Here is a 23,526-nt window from a genome sequence, read left to right on the forward strand (position 1 = left end):
ACTAAGCATTTCGTCCGGCATGCTTACATTTCTGTAGAAATAATCCTTTCTACTCAAGGCACACAGTCTGAAATTTGGAAGGAGGGAATTAGTCAACTTCACTAACCCTTAGTTATTCACTGGTACTTAATTTATCGACCCCGAATGGATGAAAGGCAAAGCCGACCACGGTGGAATTTGAACTCAGAACATAAAGACGGACGAAATGCCGCTAAGCATTTCGCTCGGCGTGCTAACGATTCTGTCAGCTCGACATCTTAATAAGACTCCTTTCTACCATAGGCACTAGGCCTGAAATTTAAGGGGAGGGGGAAAGTTAATCACATCGACCTCAAGACTTGACTGGTACTTAATTTATCGACTCCGAAAAGATGAAAGGCAAAGCCGACCTTGGTGGAATTTGAACTCAGAACGTAGCAACGGGCTAACTACCGCTAGACATTTTGCCCGGCGTGCCAACGATTCTGCTATCTTGCCGCCTTGAAAAGAACGCAAAGAGGTTCCGGCGAGTTAATAATAATAATAATAATGATAATAATAATGTTCCTTCTCGAGCCATGCCAGGCTCATAAGGGCCGGTTTCCCCACCAGGACGGGACGCCGGTCCGTCGCAGGATTACTCATTTTTGCCAGTTGAGTGGACTGGAACAACGTAAAATGAAATGTTTGGCTCAAGAACACAACGCATTGCCCGGTCCAGGAATCGAAACCACAACCTTATGATCATGAGTTTAACACTCTAACCACTAAGCCACGCGCCTCCACCATAACTAATAATAATGGTTTCAAATTTTGCCACAAGGGCAGCAATTTTTGGGGAGGAAATGAGTCGATTACATCGACTTCCAGTGTTCAATTGGTACTTATTTTATCAACCCCTAAAGGATGAAAGGTAAAAATCGACCTCGGTGAAATTTGAACTCAGAACGTAGCGACGAGTAAAAAACTGCTAAACATTTCGTCCGGCGCGCTAACGATTTTGCCAGCTTGCCGCCTTGAACAGATCGACAAGAGGTTCCAGCGAGTTAATAATAATAGTAATAATAATAATAATAATAAAAGTAAAAACGCATACAAGGGTGGTTACTAAACAGTAACTGAACATCATACACAAATATTGTTTTATAGTTTTTAGTTTACCATTGCCATCAAGCACACCGTGGTTGAGTCGATGAAATAAATACCAGTAATTATCTTCTGTGCATTTAGTTAATAAATAAAATGGTAGTATTGATTATATTTCGTTGTCCGTCCATTAAGTTGGCTACAAAAACCAGCACATGGTCAACCAACGAGATGGGTGGGAGCTTTATTATCCCTTTTCCCAAAGAAACTAGGGGAAGCTAGCAAGTAACCATCCAGCTTGTTTCAGATGCTTTTAAAATGACAGAGGAAAGGAGATAGAAAGAAAAGATTATAGAATCCAAAGAATTGTGTTAACTAAAGCAAAAACGAGGGTTAAAAACATCAAAAGGAAACGAAGCAGAAGCTGAAATATTATTTATGACTTTATGGAATTACGGTAAGGTGTCTTTCATAGATTCAAGTTTTGGTGTTGTTTTACTCCAGGTCAATCTCAATCAGGAGAATTCCATCCACGTTCATCCCATCTACTTAGGAATATCTGGACTTATTTTAACTAAACTATTCCAGTTTTCAATACGCTTGACTGTGATTTGAGAGAGATTTGGCTGCTATTTCTAGCAAATCGAACATTGCATGGAAAACTCTCCCTCTCTCTCATTCGTTGATTTGTTTTGTTTCCTGTATTTATTTAGTTAACGCCGTCTGGTACAAAGCGGATATCTAAAATGTTTCTAATTCTACTGTTTCAATTAATTCTGTTTCTATTTTATTTTCTTTTGTTAAAACTTCCGTCAACAACCGCTTACGTTGTTCTACTTGTCTAGTCAGTCTCACGTTAGATCGGGTAGACTAAGGAATGTAAACATTCTGTTGTGATCCCCACCTCTTTCTTTTCTTTTAATTTATTTTTATCAAACATAGTATTGTATCTACAACTAGATCATTTAAACTCATTATTTAAACAATGGTATGAGATTTGAGGGTGATTTTGCTGTTATTTCTAGTATATGGGGAGACCATATAGAGGCTTCCTTGTTTCGACCGCTTACGTACACCATGTAAATATATTTTTGGCATTTCTCAGAAATTTCTTCGGGTGTTTGGTTTAATTAATCTAAAAATGTTGTTACTATCGTATTTTTCTCTGCCTTTCTAAATGTTATTTCCCAAATTTTGCGACAGTAAGACTAACAATATCAGAGAAAGGGTGCTTTCATGTGGTAATTCGACCCACTAGAAATAACAGCCAAATCTCATTCATTATACTCCACCGCCTTAAAATGTCAGGGACTATACATCAGATAATCTATATTTCATTCACACTACATATGAATAAGTATGGTCGAGTTTGGTGCGTCACCGATCATAGTTTTGATCGATCAGTGCTGACCCTGGGTTAAATATGATGATAGCTAAATGGACATTTGAAGAACAAATTGTTTCCTTATAGTACTTCTGAAATTATCTTTTCCTCTGTGTCGGATTAACTAATACAGTTATTCACGTTGGGGCCTCACAGCCTGTAGGGACCTCAGATTAATTAAAAGTTGTTTTTAGTTTTTGTGAGACTTTCAAGCCTGATTTTTTTTAAAGAACTTGTAGCTTCCAAGTTTTATATAGCTTAGCGGGTGGTGGAATATCCGCCACTACCACTTGGAGAAGGAAAAGGGAATGGAGTTAGGGCGCAAAAATATTTTAAAATTTGAAAAATTTTGAGAAAAAAAACATCTTCTGGAATCCTAATCTTCGTTGTATGAAACACCGGAATACTAAAAAATCAAGGGAAAAAATTTTCCAATTCCTTAGCCTTATGCTTCTCCATGTGCTATTAATAGCTCTTCCGAAAGTCGGTTACTTAGGGCACTGATTTTCCCTTACGAACTTAAACACCAATTTAATTACATGAGAAGTCGTAATTGCTTCGATTCGCCCGTATAGACAGATTTGTGCGCGTCTTATGACGAAGATAAAGCGACTAATGTTGATCATGGGTGAGTTTATAAGTTGGGGCGATCTTTCGTCTCTAGTAGACCTTTCCGTCGATTTCCGTAAAAATTTTTTTTTTTTTTTACATATGGGCTTGCAGGAACTTTTGAAGTAATATACATACATATACACATACACCGAGTAAAAAAATTCAGTTATCTCTTTCTTTCACACACACTAACAGAAGCACTTCACCTACACAACATACTGTCTGTCTCCCACACCCCATCAAACACACACATACATGTACATCAATGCTTCCCCTGGACGGTAACTTCAAAAGAACTTCCCTCGTCATACAATCGCTTTCTCTTAGTCTCTTTCGCTCTCATTACTTCAAAAGTTCCCGCAAGCCCATATGTAAAAAAGATAAATTTTTTTACGGAAATCGACGGAAAGGTCTACTAGAGACGAAAGATTGCCTTGGATATGTCTTAGAGACACATGTAGACACAGGACATGGGGGGAGGGGAATGGAAAGAATGTAACAGTTATGATATTAACATTATTTCATTATGGAAATTATTCACGTCTTCATTACTTATTTCGTAATGAAAATTTTTTTCTTAATCATTCAAATGTGTTTTTCGAGCTACACTTGTTTTAAGTTAGGCTTCGAGCTTTACGATACTTAAGGATAGCTCGTAAGTGTTACGTACACACATAACTTACCTCACCCATGTTCTGCTTCTCTTTCGGATTTAATATTTAATGGCGATATATACATACATACATACATACATACATATATATATATATATAATATATATATATATATTATATATATATATAATATATATATATATATATGTGTGTGTGTGTGTGTGTGTGGTGTGTGTGTGTGTGTGTGTGTGTGTGTGTGTATACCGGAGTAAGCACATAAATGTGAAACAAGATGAAAAAAAAAGAGTACTCAAATACCAGAGGTAGAGTAATATGCTTTATTAAAGGCAACAGAAATATCACAAGACTCTGCCCTTCGATTTAAGGTTTTCTTCGATTTTACAACAATTTTGTTTTTTACATGCTTAAGACAGTTGAAAGGACCAATGAAACAAAACTATTTTCAAAAGTGTATCATTTAATCTATGTTCGATTATATCGTAATTTCTGTACCATTCTGACAAAACTGTCCGACGAACGGGAACATGAAACTCTGAATAACAGTTTTTGTGATATTTCTGCTGCTTTTAATAAAGTATGTTAGTTGGTTAATTTTTTAGCTCAAAACCCCAAAAAGCAAGGCCATGTAGGGGGACATGGAGTTATGTACAGGGTGGTGTTCATGTAAAGAGTTCAGGCCACTTGTGGTCAAGGGAGACTTTGAACCGAGCGGTCGTCGGCATCTTCACCATCTCGTCCGGCAGCTTATTCCATGGATCCGCAACCCGGACGGAGAAAGCCCCTCTCCTTCGATTGAGATGAAATCGTCGCAGATAGAGCTTTTCGGAATGACCCCGCAGCTGACGCTCTGGAGCAGGAGTGAAGAACAGCTCCTTCGAGAGGTTACACTTTCCGCTTATATATATATATATATATATATATATATATATATATATATATATATATATATATATATATAATAAATATATACTTTATATATATATATATATATATATATATATATATACTGGAAGGTTTGGAGATGATGTACAGGTATTATATATTAGAAGAAATGAGGTAATCATAAGATCGGATGGTTCATATTTACAGATATTTATTTATATATTACATTTTTTACATATATATATCATATCATTCAGATCATATCATTAGCGCTTTCTCCCATTCTAGTGGGGTTTTCAAATCAAAATAATTCCTTATTATTTTGATTTGAAAACCCCACTAGAATGGGAGAAAGCGCTAATGATATGATCTGAATGATATGATATATGTAAAAAATGTAATATATAAATAAATATCTGTAAATATGAACCATCCGATCTTCTGATTACCTCATTTCTTCTAATATATATATATATATATATATATAAATAAATATATACTTTATATATATATATATATACTTTTTATATATATATATAGTATGTGCGTGTGTGTAGAGACGTGACAATAACAGGAAACTCAGAGTAACGATTGATTGAGGCCTCAGTCAGTTATCAAATAAATTTTCTCTCATTTAGTCAGTCATGCACACACACATTTGTATGTGTATGTGTACCTCCCCTCACACATGTTTATGTGTGTGCGTGCGAGAGTGTGCGCATGCGGGGTGTGTATATTTGTGTCTGTGTTTGGTGTGTTTTTAAAACAATCACCTTGTTGAAATTGAAATTTGGGTCAATAATTCTGCAATTTTATTATATTTTAAATGAAGTCCAGTGATTTACTTACTTGTCATTATTTAAAAGAGCTCTATTTCTACTTATATATAGTATTCTAAACTAAATTCGTTACCGTCACACTCCTATGACCTAGTTAACTGGTCTCTGCGCATCAATGATTTTCAGACACATACCATACTGCCCTACTTAACATCACTAAAAGTTCAACTTTCCGAAGTTATTGCTGTTATTTAGCTCTAGTTCTGTACCATTGATCCTGCACGGCCAAGTGCATCTAAGACTGCATTATCCAATTTGTTTTACCTTAGCTTCTTTTTATTCATTTAATAAGGTGTGATATGAGGAACATTTATCTGCCCTCTCTAGCAGATCGTTAGCTTGATATCATTAGAATTTTCCTGATTTTTTTCTGTCTGTTGCCCTTCTGTTTCCAGTCCTTTAGGATTTCCCTCTAAACATTACCCATACTTCGTCTTCATCAGGTCCTAAGGCTATACTCTGTTTATTTATTTCCTTTTTGTCCCTCGTCGTCCACCAACGGTCTCGTCTTGAATTACATTTATTCATTTCGTATGTCGCTTGTTATCTATATATTGTTGTCTGTGTCATATTCGGTTTCATATTCCCTGCAGGTCTTGCAGATGTCACCAGCTGGGAAGTAATATTATCGTTAAAGGCACGAAATTGCGTTAGACTCCCTGACCAATAACTGATGAGGAGTTGGGGACCTTCTGTGTCTGTTTTGTGCTCGTCTGTGCATATACTATATGTGTTTTAAATTGTCATTCTGTGTCTGTTTTACGTTTGTACATTTACTGTACACTCTTTAACTTATTAATTAACGGAATGCAACACACCCTCGGTTTTATTTACAGTAAGTTTATATATATATATAGAGAGAGAGAGAGAGAGATTGAGATTGAGGGAGTGGAACGAGTAAAATCCAGGTGGTGAGTTAACTTGGAAACTCCAAGCGACAATATAACTTTCATGTAATTAAAGTATTCTCGGCCTGATGATTAGCTAAGTTGAGTACCCCTCATTGAGTATTTATTACATCAGAGGATCATCTAGCTAAGATACATATGTAACCTGGGTTTTACCCGTTTCACTTACTCAGTTTGGATTTCTATTCGCATTTGTAGTAACTCTAGTTGCAAACTGTGAGCTATAAAGAAAGTTTCATTCAGCTTGTTGAATTTCCCCATAACTTCAGTATGGGATAAAGTATGTAACCTTCAATGCCAATAAATTGTTATTATTCCTGATTGTACTGTCCACTTTTTGTTTTCTATCTATACTTGCCATGCACTGCTTGAAGCTACACTTGTATAGCGTTGAGTGTTTATTGAGCGAAAACACCTAAAGCTCCACGAGGCTCCAGCAGGGGATGGTGGTGATCCCTGCTGTACTTTTTCACCACAACTTTCTCTCACTCTTACTTCCTGTTTCTGTTGTACCTGTATTTCAAAGGGCCGGCCTTGTCACTCTCTGTGTCACGCTGAATATCCTCGAGAACTACGTTAAGAGTACACGTGTCTGTGGAGTGCTCAGCCACTTACACGTTAATTTCACGAGCAGGCTGTTCCGTTAATTTGGATCAACCGGAACCCTCGTCGTCGTAACCGACGGAGTGCTTCCAATATATATACCACCAAGTAAGTTAGGGGTTGTGGATCCAACCCACTAAGGGATAATATTTATCCAATATACTGTTGGTATAATACCCTAATTATTAATACACAAGTGTTTTTAATTGCAATGCATTAAACTTACTTATTGTATTAAATGGGTGAAGGTAAAGAAATATTTTACCATTAATTTATATTACAAATAAGAAAATGGAGGAACACATTAGTTGGTTTATCAGCTTTAGGATATTAGAATGTTGTCTTATTTAATTATCAAAACTACAACCATAATAACATACATATATACAGTATAAAATTCAATATATTTAAGATAAGAATAGAAGTAATTAAAAAAAACATTAATATAAATTAAGAAAGTTAGAGGTTGTGAATTCAACCAACTAAGGGATAATATCTATGCAATATACTGCTGGTAGAATACCCAATTATTAATGCACAAGTGTTTTTTCATTGCATGACAATTACATTACCGAGTGTAATAAATGGGTGAGGGTAAAGAGATATTTTACCATTAATTTATATAGGAATAAGAAAATGGAAGGGATCAGTAGGTGGTATTCAACAGCTTTTAGACATTATATTATGTCAATTTATTTATTTACTAAAAGGACAATTATAACAATATACATACATGTATAACATATTATGCTTTACATATATAAAATATAAAATATAAAAATATCAGTAATTATTAAAATATATAACATATGGCAATAGAAATTGGGATAATATCTTACAGCTATTTCAGCCAAGAGGCAATAATACCCCATTCTACTTTTATCCCTCCAGTGGGCTGAAGTAATTAGTAGATGAAATTGAGGTAGATGCATTGAGGTGTTTCTCTAGGCTTCATCAGAGATTTTAAAAAGTACATAAGGTTAAGTTATATATATAAATGCACACACATATACATACTTTTACATATACATAAATACATATACCTGCACTTAAATGTACATGCAAATGTGTATGTATATGCAAACAAATGAATCAATTATTATTATTATTATTATTATATGCATTATATTATTCATATTAGATAAAATATAAACAGAGGTATGAGAAAGTTATTATATTATATTATATAGTTATAATGATACAAACTGCTGGGATCTTTTCGGCTTGAACGGCAGTTTTTAACATAATTTCTAGGTAATTAAAAAATGTTAAACTTCGTATACTGGTAGAATGTGTTTATAAAACATCTTTTTCTCTTGGCTTTATTAAGAAAATTCTATAGTTTGTAAGATATTTGTTGTTTTTTTTTCTTCAATTTCTGCAATTTCAACCAATCACTGACGTCTATTGAGGTAAAAAACATTCTGTGCCGTATGAATATGTCCCTCGTTTAAGAAACAGATTGGGTTTATTTACATTTGTGAAGAAAAAAAGACATCCCCCCACCCCTAATCCTAACTAACCCTAACCCTAAAACAGATTGAAATGCAATAGATCGATACTAGGGTCATAATTATGGGTGACAATTTCATATGACACCGCGTTCAAACCGAAAAGATCCAACTGCTGCATTAATCCTCCTTCTAAACACATCTAATATGTATGTATGTACCTATGAGTATGTTTGTACGAAAATATGTATATATATATATATGTATGTATGTATATGTGTATTCCCCATGTATATTACATAACTAAAATAATCTTAAGATATATTGATTTTATAAATTACAATATTACTCCTCTTATAATAACTTTTTCATACCTCTGTTCATATTTTATCTAATATGAATAATATAATGCATCTAATAATAATAATGATTGATTCATTTGTATGCATATACATACACATATGCATGTAAATTTAAGTGCAGGTATATGTATTTATGTATATGCATGTATATGTAAAAGTGTGTATATATGTTTGTGTATTTATATATATAACTTAACCTTATGTACCTTTCTAAAATCTCTGATGAAGCCTAGAGAAATGCATCTACCTCAATTTCATCTTATAATTACTTCAGCCCACTGGAGGGTTAAATATATAATGAGATATTACGCTTCCCATGTTCCTATATACTCAGTACATTTGCCATTTCCTTTTATGTCTTGCAGATGAATGATCTCAGGGACTTCATTATCGAATTTTAGCGTGATTTTATTTCATAATCAATTCCTGTTCTGCGTTGTCAATTACCTATCTTTCACAATCTAATCTAATGTTAATTGTCACAGGTCCAAGAGAGGTAACTCTTACAGTAGTTGCTGACATCTTTTTTTTTAGTTTATTTTTGTTGTTATTTAACCCCAGTTCAACACTGATCGATTTAGAAGACCTATGATCCGAGTCATTCCAGCCATGACCATTCCGTCTATTTAGCAGGTTACAATGTCAGATGTGTTTTGTTTCTTTGTAAAATACTAAAGGTGTGATTTGAGGGAAATTTGGCTGCTATTTCTAGCAGCTTGAGTGACAGCGAATTGTTCCTCTACAGCAGAGTCATTCCAGCCATGACCATTCCGTCTATTTAGCAGGTTACAATGTCAGATGTGTTTTGTTTCTTTGTAAAATACGAAAGGTGTGATTTGAGGGAAATTTGGCTGCTATTTCTAGCAGCTTGAGTGACAGCGAACTGTTCCTCCACAGCAGTCCTCTGCAACCGGTTTGCTGTTGCACACTAGTGTGCCACTAGATGCTAGGTGTGCCCCAGTGTAACCTGCATGCAATTTTTCCCCCCATACTTTTTGTTATATTTTTAGTTCAGGTGTGCTGCCGAATTTTGAAAAGAATATATATTTCTTTACTACCCACAAGGGGCTAAACACAGAGAGGACAAACAAGGATGGACAGACGGATTAAGTCGTTTACACTTACCCCAGTGCGTAAGTGCAATTTCTATTTAAGGATGAAAGGCAAGGTCGACCTCGGCAGAATTTGAACTCAGAACTCAGACGAAATACTGCTAAGCATTTCGCCCGGCATGCTAACGTTTCTGCCAGCTCACAGCCCTTTTGAAAAGAATATAAGTGTTCCGCAGGTGAGAAAAGGTTGCCGAGCACTTCTCTACAGCAGTGTACTTAACCATTTTTCATAGTACCCTCCTTTTAAGTAGTTATTATGCCTAGCGCCCACCTATGTGGCGAGTGAGGTATCCCAAATTTCAGACCTTGTGCCTATAGTAGAAGGTATTATTATTTTATTGTTATTGCTATTCTCATTATTAAGGTGACTGGATTCCTGCTTGAGCTGCTTTCCTCCTCCGCCTCCTCCAAGATGCAGTCAGTGTTTATTACCCTTTGTCTGCAGTTTAACATTTTCCCGCATCAGTTGTCATCTTGGAAGTTGATACCAGACAAAAGAAACTGAAGCACTCAGACACAGTTAAGGAAAATGGCCAACTGGTAAAAGCATAAATTTCTTATCTACACATGCACACACACATGCACACATACACACACACACACACGCACACACACGTGCACATGTGCACATACACACTTAAAGGTGCCATGCATGGTTATGCACATACACACTTAAAGGTGCATGCATGGTTGTACACCATTCACTGTACATCACCGTGCCCCCTTCACTGTGATGGCCTCTGATAACATGATCACACACACACCCACGCACATGCACACACACATGCACACACACATGCACACATACACACTCACACACACACACATGTGCACATGCACACTTAAAGGTGCAGGCATGGTTGTTATCTTCTATTGTTCATACCTGCTCCCTTGTATATGATGTTATGGGTCTTGTCATTCTCTGTAAATCAACATGTTCTCTTCAATTTGATAGCATTAGGGGGTTTCACCATTCACTGTTCATCACCGTGCCCCCTTCACTGTGATGGCCTCTGATAATATAATCACACACACACCCACGCACGCACGCACATGCACACAAACGCACACACACACTACTATCATTTTTCTAACTTCAGGTGTGTTTATGTGTTTGTGTCTCTATATACTTGGATATATCTGCTGTATGTACTGCATATGTCTGCACATGTGTATTGCATATACTTGCATATGTGTATGTTGTATATGCCATGTGTGTGTGCTGTGTTTGTCTATCTTTGTCCATGTCCATCATCATCATCATCATCATCATCGTTTAACGTCCATTTTCCATGCTAGCATGGGTTGGACAGTTCGACCGGGGTCTGGGAAGCCAGGAGGCTGCACCAGGCTCCAGTCTGATCTGGCAGTGTTTCTATAGCTGGATGCCCTTCTTAACGCCAACCACTCCGTGAGTGTAGTGGGTGCTTTTTATGTGCCACCGGCACAGGTGCTAGGGGAGGCTGGCAGCAGCCACGATCGGTTGGTGCTTTTTATGTGCCACTGGCACGGAAGCCAGTCAAGGCGGCACTGGCATCACCCACGTTTGGATGGTGCTTTTTATGTGCCACCAGTACAGGTATCACAACTGCAATTTCCATTTGATTTTTTGATGCTGATGTACTTGACTCAATAGGTCTCCTCAAGCACAGCAGGTCACATGCCACCGCCACAGAAGCCAGTCAAGGCGGCACTGGCATCGGCCACGTTCGGATAGTGCTTTTTACATTCCACTGGCACAGGTATCACACCTGCAATTTCTATTTGATTTTTTTATTTTGATGTTGATATACTTGACTCAGTAGGTCTCCTCAAGCACAGCAGGTTGTCCTACGATCCAAGGTAAGCACAGCAGGCCATTCTGAGGTCCATATCCAAGGTTAAATGCGATTATTATGTGTAGGCATGTCTATGTACATATAAATCATGGTGATAACATAACTTCTCTCTCTTTCTCTCCTAGCTACTCCCGTCTGCTGGTGCACCATCCTTATGCTGTGCTGACAATGATAACTGTATTTGGAACTGCAGCTTTACTGATCTCTTGTTTCTTCAGTAAAGGTTTTGACTTTGAGCAACCTCGAGCTGTGAGTACTTCTCTTAAGACATTCTGTGTGTGGTTAGATGTTTGTGTGTGTGTGTGTGTGATTTCATGAATATGCATATATGTTTACCAGCATGTGCATAAGTGTGTGTGTGGTTAAATGTTGCTGTATTTGTGTGTGTGATTTTTTTAAATATTAGTATATAGGCGCAGGAGTGGCTGTATGGTAAGTAGCTTGCTTACCAACCACATGGTTCCAGGTTCAATCCCACTGTGTGGCACGTTGGGCAAGTGTCTTCTGCTATAGCCTTGGGCCGACCAAAGCCTTGTGAGTGGATTTGGTAGACAGAAACTGGAAGAAGCCCATCGTGTATATGTATATATGTGTGTGTGTGTTTGTTCCCGCAACATCGCTTGACAAGCAATGCTGGTGTGTTTACGTCCCTATAACTTAGCAGTTCAGCAAAAGTGCCGATAGAATAAGTACTAGGCTTCCAAAGAATAAGTCCTGGGGTCGATTTGCTTGATTAAAGGTGGTGCTCCAGCATGGCTGCAGTCAAATGACTGAAACAAGTAAAAGAGTATGTAAGAGTAACTAGATCTTAGTATTCTGTGTGTGATTAAATGTTTGCGTGTGTGAGTGCGATATTAAATGATGGCATTTGAGTGTGTGTATGTGTGTATGCATATGCATATGTATGCTTCATCAATAGTTGGTGTACATATGTGTCTATGTGTGTCTGTATGAGAATGTATGAGGCTAAATGTTTGCATGTGTGTGTGTGTGTGTTTTCTTGATGTAAAATTTATTGATGTTGTTGTTATTTAGCCCCAGGCAAGCCCTAATTAAGCAGGCATTCAATTCATAAACATTCCTCTCTTGTAAGAATAGAAGAGTGTGTTTTGATATAGATTTGCTTGCTGTTTCTAACTAATTTGAGTGACCTCATAGGGGTAGATTTGTTACAGAGGTGTAAGTGAAACTTCTTGTTGGTGAGTAAAGCATAGCCAACATAGTTGATCCTCATATATTACTGGTACCCATTACCAGTGAAGGAATTTCTACCTGTTCTCTTCACCCATAAGAAATAGCAGCCAAATTCCCCTCAACTGAGCTTTAGTGTCTTGTGATCCGCGGACTCCCAGCAAGGCTTCCCTCATATAATCCCTCATCTTTTAAAAATATGAAAAGATGTATGGGACAATGTAGACCTTGATGCATTATACTTGGAAATATGAAGGGATGGTCATGGAGAGAATACTTTTGGTCATAGATCAATCCGTGTATACTGTATATTAATGGTACTTATTGCCAGTGAGGGAACCTTGCTTTACCTGTTAGAAATAACAGCTAAATCTCACTCAAATTAATCCTTCTATCTTAAAAAACAGAAAACTACATAGAATAATGTTGTCCTAGATAAACTATGCTTGAAAATTAGGTGGTCATGGCTGGAATGCTTTTGATCTTATGTCTTCTTGATCAGGGCCAGTCTTGGGTTAAACAACAGCAGGATTTTATTTTAAAACAATTCTTTTTAAATTATGAAATTTTTCTATTTTATCTATTTTTTTCTATTTATTTCTTTTATTTTTTTTCAACTTGCATCACCTCCTGCCTTGCTTGCCCAGGGATTTGAAACTCGAGGGACAGAAATAAGCAACAGAGTCATTGCCTTTGGTAATCTGCAGACTGCTAGTGAGACTTCCCTGTCACTGGCACCTTCTTTGGACAGGGACAAATTCAGATTTGGTGTACAGAGCAAACCTTCGAGAAAGAAGAACAGCAAGGCCAAAAAGCATCGGAAGAATAACAAAAGCAAGAAGAAGAAGAAGAAGAGGAAAAAGAAGAAAAAGAAGAAAAAACGGAACAGAAACAAGAAGAGGAAGAGGAAGAAGAAAAAGAACAGCATGAATAACAGCAGCAGCAGCAGCAGCAACAATAACAACAAGAAAATGAAGAGGAAAAGAATGAGAAAAAACAAAGGCAAAAGTGAAAAAGCAAGGATGAGAAAGCAGAGCAGGAAACAGCAAAAGAGAAGGAGAAATAAAATACGTCAACAGCTTCAGAATGTTACAACTGGTTACTTCTGTGATGATCTTGGTAAGTTGCTGCACTTTTGTTGTCGGGGAGGACAGGGGTCACCTTCAGTTCCAACTTCAAGTTTAGGTGTGGTTTCCTTGACCATTGCAATGTATCCCAAATCCTCCTCCTCCTCCTCCTCCTCATCATCATCATCATTATCATCATCATCATCATCACCATCATCATCACCCCCCTCTTCCTCATCATCCTCCCTCCTCCTCCTCATCGTCACCACCACCACCATCATTTAATGTCCGCTTTCCATGCTAGCATGGGTTGGACGATTTGAACTGAGGGCTGGCGAACCAGATGGCTGCACCAGGCTCCAATCTTGATCTGGCAGGAGTTTCTACAGCTGGATGCCCTTCCTAACGTCAACCACTCCGAGAGTGTAGTGGATGCTTTTACGTGCCACCGGCACGAGGGCCAGTCAGGTGGTATTGGCAACGGCCACGCTGAAATGGTGTTTTTTATGTGCCACCTGCACAGGAGCCAATCCAGCGGCACTGGCAATGACCTAGCTCGAATGTTTTTTCACATGCCACCAGCACAAGTGCCAGTAAAGTGATGCAGGTAACGATCACGCTCGAATGGTGTTTTTTACGTGACAGCGGCACGGAGGTCAGCTTGTTGCTCTGGCAACAATCATGCTTGTATGGTAGTCTTAGCGCTCCACTAGCACGGATGCCAGTCATTGAATTTGATTTCAATTTCGATTTTGCATTGTATCTTCTTCATACAAATTTTTTGGGATAGACCTAATTTGTCCTCTGGTTTAACCTTTTCAATAGCAACCTGCCTGAAACCACCCTTGACTCTTTGAGACAAATTTCTTGTTTTAAAGTGATAAAATAAAAACCTTCCATCAAAATTTAATACCAATTTATGTTCCAAACACCATCTTACTGATTACTAAATAGTTAGTTATTTCTCTCCATGTCATGAGGCACATAAAACTGCAACACAACCTCTCTGACCAGCTCTGTTTTCTGACACTGTTCTGGTCTCATTCCAACTTCTCCACCCTTCACGCCTCCTTTCCTTATCAATGGTCCTTTGCCATGTGGTTTTAGGGCACCCTGCTGCTCTTTTCCCCTCAGGCTTCCACCTTAGTGCCATCATACAATCGTTTTCTTGATCTTGTCCGAGAATATGTCCAATCCAGTTCAGCATCTGTATCTTGTACTTCATTACTTCAAAAATTGATTAGAATAAAAACAGAAGTATGCTAAAAAAGGGTTGATACTACAATATCACTCTCCTTTGTCAACTCCTCTATTACGCTCAGAGCCCTAAGGTCAGCTTTCACTACTTCATCCCATGTCTTCTTAGGTTTCTCCCTTTCACAAGTACCAGTTACATAAAGCAAGTGGCACTTTTTCATTACCGCTGTCCTCACCCATACACATCACCAGATTTTTTTATGGTTCTTGTTGCCAACCCTCACCTGTTACCAAGCAAGGTAATATCTCCTCGTGTCCAAGTATGTTTTTCTTGGCAGACTGGAAACAAACAAATATTGCTTGTATGATGATGAAGCTTGTTTACAGCCATCATGTGATGACAAGGCAAGGACACACACATATGATGGCCCTCTTTCAGTTTCTCTCTTTCAAAGCTTTGGTTGGTCTGGGGCTTTAGTAGAAGACACTTGCCCAAGGTGCCATGCAGTGAGACTGAACATGAAACCACATTGTTGGGAAGCAAGTTTCTTAACCACACAGCTACACCTGTACCTATAATTCATTTTTGAAAGTATGTTCTTGAACCATTTATTCTGTAAAGATGATTCTTCTACTAAGAACTTAAATTATATTTTTATTAAAACTTTTCTCTTTTCTGCTTTATTGTTCCAGATGAAAAATATGCCCGTATAGTTTTTGAGACATGTGAAGGTTGCACCTTATTTTCCTTGGAGAATATCCAAGCAATGTGCCGATTGGAGGAAAGAGTTATCTATTCAACTCCTTTATTTAAATACCTTTCCATTGATGATTCCAGAGAGTGTCGAAGCTGGTCAATTGGTAACTACATAAGCCTATTGAGCAACAAATCTTCCTGCAACACTTTGGAATCACAAGATGTAACTCTTGTTTTGGATATGCTGCAAGAATGTGCTGAGTTTTATCGTAATTATTCCTTGAGTTCATACTGTTACGACTGTGTTGGTGTTCCTGATTTCTGTAAGCAACACGATGCTGTTTACCACATTCTTCATTACCTCACAGACATTGAGTTTACATCTATTAATCCAGAATATCTACCATCTTTGAAATACGCCGTTTCTTTTCTACCAATCATCCGTAATCCTGCAACTGATGTTTTCTTTGAGCACATTGAGCGACAAAACCTCCAAGAAGACAATGTAGAATTGATAGGAGCTAATTTTGGAATCAAAGAGATTCTATTTAGAAAATATCTTTGGTCTGATAGTGTTTGGCTTATCATAACAGCTGTTAGCATTTTTCTGGCAATATGGTTCTATTCGTTGTCCCTTTTCATCACATTTATGACGTTCCTGGCAATATTCTGGTCGCTTGTTTTTGCGTACTTTTTCTACATATTTGTTCTTGGAATCGAGTTCTTCCCATATATGAATATGGTCACCATCATGATAATGGTTGGAATCGGTGCTGATGATACATTCATCTACTGCAGAATTTGGAATCGAACAAAAGCTGAGAAGACTGCCAAAGATCTTGAGGAAATGGTTATCACTACTCTCAGACATGCCGTTATGTCAATGCTCGTATCAAGCTTAACAACTGCCGCTGCTTTCCTTGCCAACGCCATTAGTGACATCATTGCAATTCGTTGTTTTAGTATTTATGTTGGAATATCAGTGATGTGTAATTTCTTTTTCATGGTTACTTGGATGCCTGCGACTATTGTTCTCCATGAGAACCATTGCTCAAAAGTTCATTGTACAGGAATCATTACCAAAATGCATTTCTTCTCATGCAAACGACTGACTAAAGGATGTAAATTCGTATCAATCATTTCTCAAAAATTTTTTAAAGAATTTCTACCAAATCAAATTGTCAAGCATCCTTATATTTTGTTGCTTTTTTTTGGAATGGTTGGCATAGCCTCAGCTGTTATTGTTTTCATCTACCCTGGAGTAAAATTACCAACCAAAGAAAAATTCCAGTACTTTTCTTCCAACCACCTCCTGGAAGTTTATGACATCAAACTGTGGAATCATTTTTGGTTTGAGAAAGCAGAAATAGATGCATTTCCTCTCATGCCCATCACTGTCGTTTGGGGAATAATGCCCAAAGACAATGGTCATATCTTGAACCCTTATGACCATGGAACATTAGAATTCGACAATGAGTTCAGTTTAGAATCAGCAGCTGCCCAAACTTGGTTGATGGATTTCTGTAGTAGAGTACGTCAGCAACCATTTTACCAGAATATTCCTGGTTATGCCATAACTAATTGCTTCTTTGAAAACTTCCGACATTATATGAGTACACCATGTATTGGTAAACATCGCAAACTGCAAGGCTGTTGTAATATCACTGAATTCCCTTACAGTGCTGAACTCCTGAAGAGATGCTTAGAAATCTACATCCCCATACTGATGGATACCCCTTATATTGGCCCCTATTATACCAGTTATCATCTTCCGGGACCAAGGTTTCAGGACAAACGCATGCGTGCTTTTTTTGTGGAGTTTAGTAGCACGACTCCTTTTACATATGCTTATGAAAACCTTTATGCCTTTTACAATGAAATTAATGAATGGGTGCAGAACGAGATAAAAGCTGCCCCACCTGAACTCTCCCGGGGTTGGTTTGTCAGTTACTTACAGTTCTTTGATCTACAAGGTAGCATCCTGCATGGCCTACCGATTGCTATGGCCCTGTCCCTAAGTGTAGCTGGAGCTGTGATATTTCTGACAACCCTTAATGTACTTCTGAGTATATATGCCATGTTTTCAGTCATTTTCACCATTCTCACTACTGTTGCTCTTCTCATTCTTCTCGGCTGGGAGCTGAACATTCTAGAGTCTGTAGTCATCACCGTGGCTATTGGTATGTCAATTGACTTCACCCTTCATTACAGTGTAGCTTATCGACTGTCAGCTCACAGCGAGAGGAGCGCTCGTGTCATCTCATCCATCAGCTCCATTGGATCTGCCGTTGCTATGGCATCCTTCACAACATTTATTGCTGGTTTGCTTATGCTCCCGGCAACCGTTTTGGTCTTTAGACAGTTTGGAATCTTTCTCATGATCATCATATCTAGCAGTTGGTTATATGCCACTTTCTTTTTTCAGCCATTATTATGTGTACTCGGACCAACTGGAGATTTCGGTCAATTTTATTGGCCCAAGTTTAGATGCTGCTTAAAATCCTCTCCGGAATCAGAACCTTCATCTTTGAATGAAAAGCAAGATGACAGAAACATTGAATTAAATGTTCTCAAAGATAATGGTGATAACACAGACAATCCTGAATTGTAATATATTTTGTAATATAGAAGAGAGAGGTGGGATTTTATGGGGTTAATCTGGCCCCCTGTGTGTTCTGGGTTTAAAATTCTACCAAAGTTGATTTTCATTATCATTCTTCAAATGTAAATAAATTAAATACCAGTAATTTACTGAGGTCAGTTCAGTCAATCATACAATGTCTTCTTTTTACAGAAGTTTATTTCTTATGTCCTATCAAAAAGAAATTCATACTTTGTTGCTGTTAATATTATTATTGTTATTGTTGTTTAACTTCAGACCAACCCTGATTAAGCAGACTAATGGAAAGTCATTCCAGCCATGAACATTCTGTCTTTTATTCAGACATAATGTATCCAGTGTTTTCTTGTTTTCTTTTGTAAGATGATATGGTGTGACTTGATGGGTATTTGGTAGCTATTTCTAGCAGATCAAGTAACCACACAAAAGCTCCCTCATTGGCAACTTTGATGTTATTTAGCCTTAGGTCAACTCTGGTTAAATAGGTCTTAGATGAAAGGCATTCCAGCCATGACTATCTCATCTTTTTGTTCGGATAGGGTGACTAAACAGACCTTTGAGATAAGGTGTTTTAACAACGTACAGGTTTCTTTTGCTTTAGATATAGTGTATATAGAACTACATAATTCAATGTGTCCTTCTTGTATTAAGGGATGTTAAAGTGTGATTTGACGGAGATTTGGCTGTCTTTTCTAGCATGTGGAACAGCAATCTCAAAATTTTATTGTCCACTCATATTACTATGTATATATATATATATATATATATACACAAATAAATGAAAGAATGGAGTTGAATGACGAATTAACAAAATTCCTTTAGGAATTTTGTTAATTCGTCGTTCAACTCCATTCTTTCATTTATTTGTATTAAAAAAACACACAAATTTCCACACGAAAGCACGTCATCTCTGCCCTTGGCATGTAGCTTCAACCGTGTTTTTCTGACGTGAATTTGCTACCCAGGTATCGGTTAACCGAATTATCCTTAATAAAATAATTCATTCAACTACTCAAATATATATATATATATATATATACAATAAGGCAGTAAGCTGGCAAAATTGTTAGCATGCCAGCCAAAATGACTGAGACAAGTAAAAGAATAAATGACTATCAAACGTTTGTTTAGTCATTATATCTGAATAAATGATGAGATGGTCATAGCCCCATAAAATTGTTGAGACTATCAAAGTTTTTGTGAGAGGGGCTAAATTGCCTCAATTTTTTAGATTTAGTGCTTTTCCCATGTGGTTTAACTTGAGATCAATTGGTCATCACTCAGATATTCAACTCTCACTTTGTTGGTCAGTTGATTGTTTAGTGACGAGAAATACAAGCAAATGACAGAGCGTAGAGGGAGGTATTGATAGATGGAGAGAGGAAGGCAAAGAGAAAATGCTACATGCATTTGTAAAGATGCATGTCTTTTGAAAGTAACGTTTGGAAATGTTTTCTATAATCCAACCAATGCAATATTTTTTTCCATTTGAAAGTTTTTATGTCTTCTCTCAATCAAATTAACTATTTTAATTTTCAATGATTCTGACATATATATAATTTAATGTACACTGTATTAGAATAAGTGCTACTAATAATTTCTTGCCATTGAGACATGTGGTCAGGCAGATTTTTATAACATGTCTTGTGTCTCCAAGCAATCTGCAGGCTTTGGGCATGTAGTTTTTACTATTTCTTGTGTTTTCTTATGTGCCAGAATGAGAAAAAACCCAGAAGTTTGATGCAAAAATTAGATTAAGACAAAGTATAAATAAAAATGGAAAAAGAAGGAAAGAAAAGAGATTTGAAGCTACATTCCCTTTAGCCATAGAAATCATTATTAAACTAGCTGGTGTTGAATAATTCATTGGAGAGGAATCCGAAGTCTGTGAGATAGCTGCTGAATCCAGGGAGAGTGATGTCTTCCAGTTTGCCAAAAGAAATTTGTCCATATGCTTGCATTTGCTGAAAATTTCAGATCTAGAATTTAAGTAGTGTGGCGGAATTCTTGAATCTAAAAAGAATGTGTGATCTGGTTCCTTCTTTTTATTTCATTTTTATTTACCCTTTGTTTTCTTATTCCACTTTTTGCATCAACATTCTCATTTTTTCTCATGTATCAGCATTCTGATTTTCAAATAGAACAAACCGTGTGCCCAAATTGGTCCCAGTACTTATATATATATATTTGTAATATATTCTTTAGTCTCTGCCTACTGCCCTCCCCACTCTCTCTCAAACACACACCATACACAAAAATACACATAAAATATATTTGAGAAATCAATTAAAAATAAGACAAAGAAAATATATCTAAGTTTAAAAAGTTTTATTTGTATAATTTCAAGTTTCTTCTACTAATGTAATTTTTTTAAAGCTAAAGTGGTCAAATCATAAAAAAAAAAAATCAATTAATATTATAATTGTTATAACAATCAAATGTTGTCCATCAGCCTCAGGAACATGTCTTAACAATGTTTACCAGTTCTAATAAATAATCTATTAATCATCATATAAACTTCAAAACTTTTGATAACAGATTTAATTTTCTTTACAACCATGGCCAATATTTTTCCCTTTTGTTTATTGATTAAAATTTTTCTTCCATAATTATTAAAAGTTTTTTATTGCAAAAAAAAAAGGTTAATAATGGTTTCTAACATAAATATAAGGCCACAATTTTTGTGGGGATGGGCAAGGTCAATTAAATTGACCTCTGGCATTGGACCGGTACATATTTTATCAACCCACTTTCCAAAAGGACATGAAGTGGATTTCAAACAAAGAACATAAAAGAATGTTGCTAAAAAAAAAAACGAGGGATGAGGCACGTTTTGTCTGCACCTATATCAGTGGTTAGAGCATCAGGCTCACAATCATGAGATTGTGAGTTCAATTCCTGGACCAGGCTGTGTGTTGTGTTCTTGAGCAAGATGCTTTATTTCACATTGCTCCAGTGCACTGTAGAAATGAGTTGCAATGTCATTGGTACCAAGTTGTATTGGCTTTTGCTTTTCCTTAGACAACATTGGTGGCATGGTGAGGGGAAACTGCTATGCATGGGTGACTGCTGGTCTTCCACAAACAACCTCACCTGGACTTGTGCCTTGGAGGGTAACTTTCTAGGTGTAATCCCATAGTCATTCATGATTGTAGGGGTTTCTTTACCCTTTTTTTTAATATCCAGTTATCCATTCATTGCTCTTGCATTAATGAAATAATTGCATTTAAATGAGTGGAGAAAATTGCAAAGTGGAGTGGAGGAAAATGAAGACGAAAAGTCAGCAGTAAAAGGCTGTGTATGTTAAAATTCTTAGTCATTTCATTATTTTTAGCTTTTATTTCTTTTTCTTTTATGTTTTATTTGCTTTAATCAATGGACTGCAGCCATGTTGGAGTACTGCATTCATTAAAAAAAAAACCCATCGAAATCAGAAACAGAAAAGAAAAAATTAAAAGATTCTTTTGTTATTAGTAATTTGTTTTTGTTTTTGTCATCAATATCCCCAAACTGTGAAGTTGTTTTCACTTGAGAGTAATAGCTGAATGTGTGTTTAACCGTTTTTCATACATGAAACTATTGTATTTGGCCCATGTTTATGTGTGTGTGTGTGTATATATATATATACATACACTCACACATACATGTGCACACACACACACAGGGGTTGTGTGAGGTTTTTGAGGTATCTTAAGTATCACCAATTAAAAGGCTTTTATTTCTTTCAGATATTCTGTGGCAGATAAAATGTTAAAACAAGAAATGGAAAGAGAGAAGAGTCATTCTTGCCGTATGTGCAGATCACAGTAATTTAGAAATTGCCAACCTCTAAGTGTTGCAAGATCTTTTGTTTGGATAGAATTGGAAGCCTCTGATGGGAATATTTCAATGGTATCAACAAAGTAGAAAACATTCTGTGTATTTAGATACTACAATTCATCCATTAGATTCAAAACATTATCGATTGTGACCCCAGAAAATCAATGAGAGCTGTCATCTAAGAACTTTAGGTGTTGGAGTGGATTATCAGAACTGTGTTGTGCAAAGGGATTTGATACAAGTCATGACTACTGAGTGGAGGCCCATGCATGCCTACAAAGACACAACAAAACTGTATGATCCATGCCAAGTGGTTTACTTAACAAGGTTAAGAACCCTCACAAACATAGCAGGTTTTGGTTCTTCTCAGATGAGAAAAAGTTTGACAATAGACAAAAGTCTAGCAGAGGAGATATGACATGGTTATGTGGAGATAGTTCCGATGTCACAACTTGATACACAATGTGAGGCATAGTTTCCGGCGATTGTGCTGGATTTATGAGTGGTGAGTAACAATGGTCATGTCATGCTGCCTGCATCCTTCCACAGGATCTTAGAGTTTACATTTTTATCACTTGGATGGGAAGAAAAGCAGTGAGCATGACTCTTTACAGGACCTCCAACCCCAAGACAGGAAAGAGCAAAAGAAGAAGGTACCTTAAACTGGAGACCCAGTTCAAATGCATGTAAGTTAATGGCACATAAAGACAATGTTGTGATGTTAAACAGGGCAGGAAATAAGGTCTGCCACTTAAGCAGCTTATGGCACAATTTGAACCCAAAGGCTTATGGCACGATTTGAGCTCAAAGGGCTGGAACAAACACTAATATGTTTATCTTATTGTCTTTGCCAATTAACCCCAACATATGATTAATTTAGCAACTCTAGAAGAATGATTGATTTTTTTCATTCTGCCTTTTTCTGCTGACTTTTCGTCTTCAATTTCCTCCACTCCACTTTGCAATTTCCTTCACTCATTTACACTTGTCTTCCCTTGTTCTACACTTGATTTCTCTGTCTTTCTGCATGTACTCAATGTGTTAGAGTACCTTTGATGCATTCTGAGCGAGTGCTATGAATCTTGTCATTAATTTTTCTTCTCTGCTCTATTGCTTTCTATGTATCTCTCTCAACCACTTTTTGCTGCAGAGCGATTTATATGGTGGCACCAAAGCAGCATCCTGAGGGGAAAAGAGCAACAAGGTGTCCTAAAACCACATGGTAAAGGACCATTGATAAAGAA

General features: G+C 37.0%; 1 protein-coding gene and 1 long non-coding RNA gene across 3 annotated transcripts; both read left to right on the forward strand.

Moving 5' to 3' along the window:
- The first annotated feature begins 1,235 nt into the window (after window positions 1-1,235).
- On the forward strand, window positions 1,236-18,608 carry LOC115217466 (protein dispatched homolog 1-like). Of its 2 annotated transcripts, none has more exons than XM_029787171.2 (5): window positions 1,236-1,522; window positions 10,218-10,393; window positions 11,817-11,940; window positions 13,530-14,001; window positions 15,840-18,608. In XM_029787171.2, exons 2-5 carry the CDS (start codon window positions 10,383-10,385, stop codon window positions 18,452-18,454), a joined length of 3,222 nt encoding a protein of 1,073 aa, XP_029643031.2. In that variant the 5' UTR covers window positions 1,236-1,522; window positions 10,218-10,382; the 3' UTR covers window positions 18,455-18,608. The 2 variants fall into 2 exon arrangements, with proteins under 2 accessions (XP_029643031.2, XP_036363240.1); XM_036507347.1 differs by having other exon boundaries at window positions 10,266-10,393.
- Window positions 18,609-20,817: 2,209 nt separating this feature from the next.
- On the forward strand, window positions 20,818-21,885 carry LOC118765386. The gene is made up of 2 exons (XR_005001242.1): window positions 20,818-21,697; window positions 21,757-21,885. It is a non-coding gene; the product is annotated as an uncharacterized LOC118765386 (long non-coding RNA).
- Window positions 21,886-23,526: the final 1,641 nt, after the last annotated feature.

This window comes from Octopus sinensis, linkage group LG11 (genome assembly GCF_006345805.1).
Source record: "Octopus sinensis linkage group LG11, ASM634580v1, whole genome shotgun sequence".
NCBI classification, from domain to species: domain Eukaryota; kingdom Metazoa; phylum Mollusca; class Cephalopoda; order Octopoda; family Octopodidae; genus Octopus; species Octopus sinensis.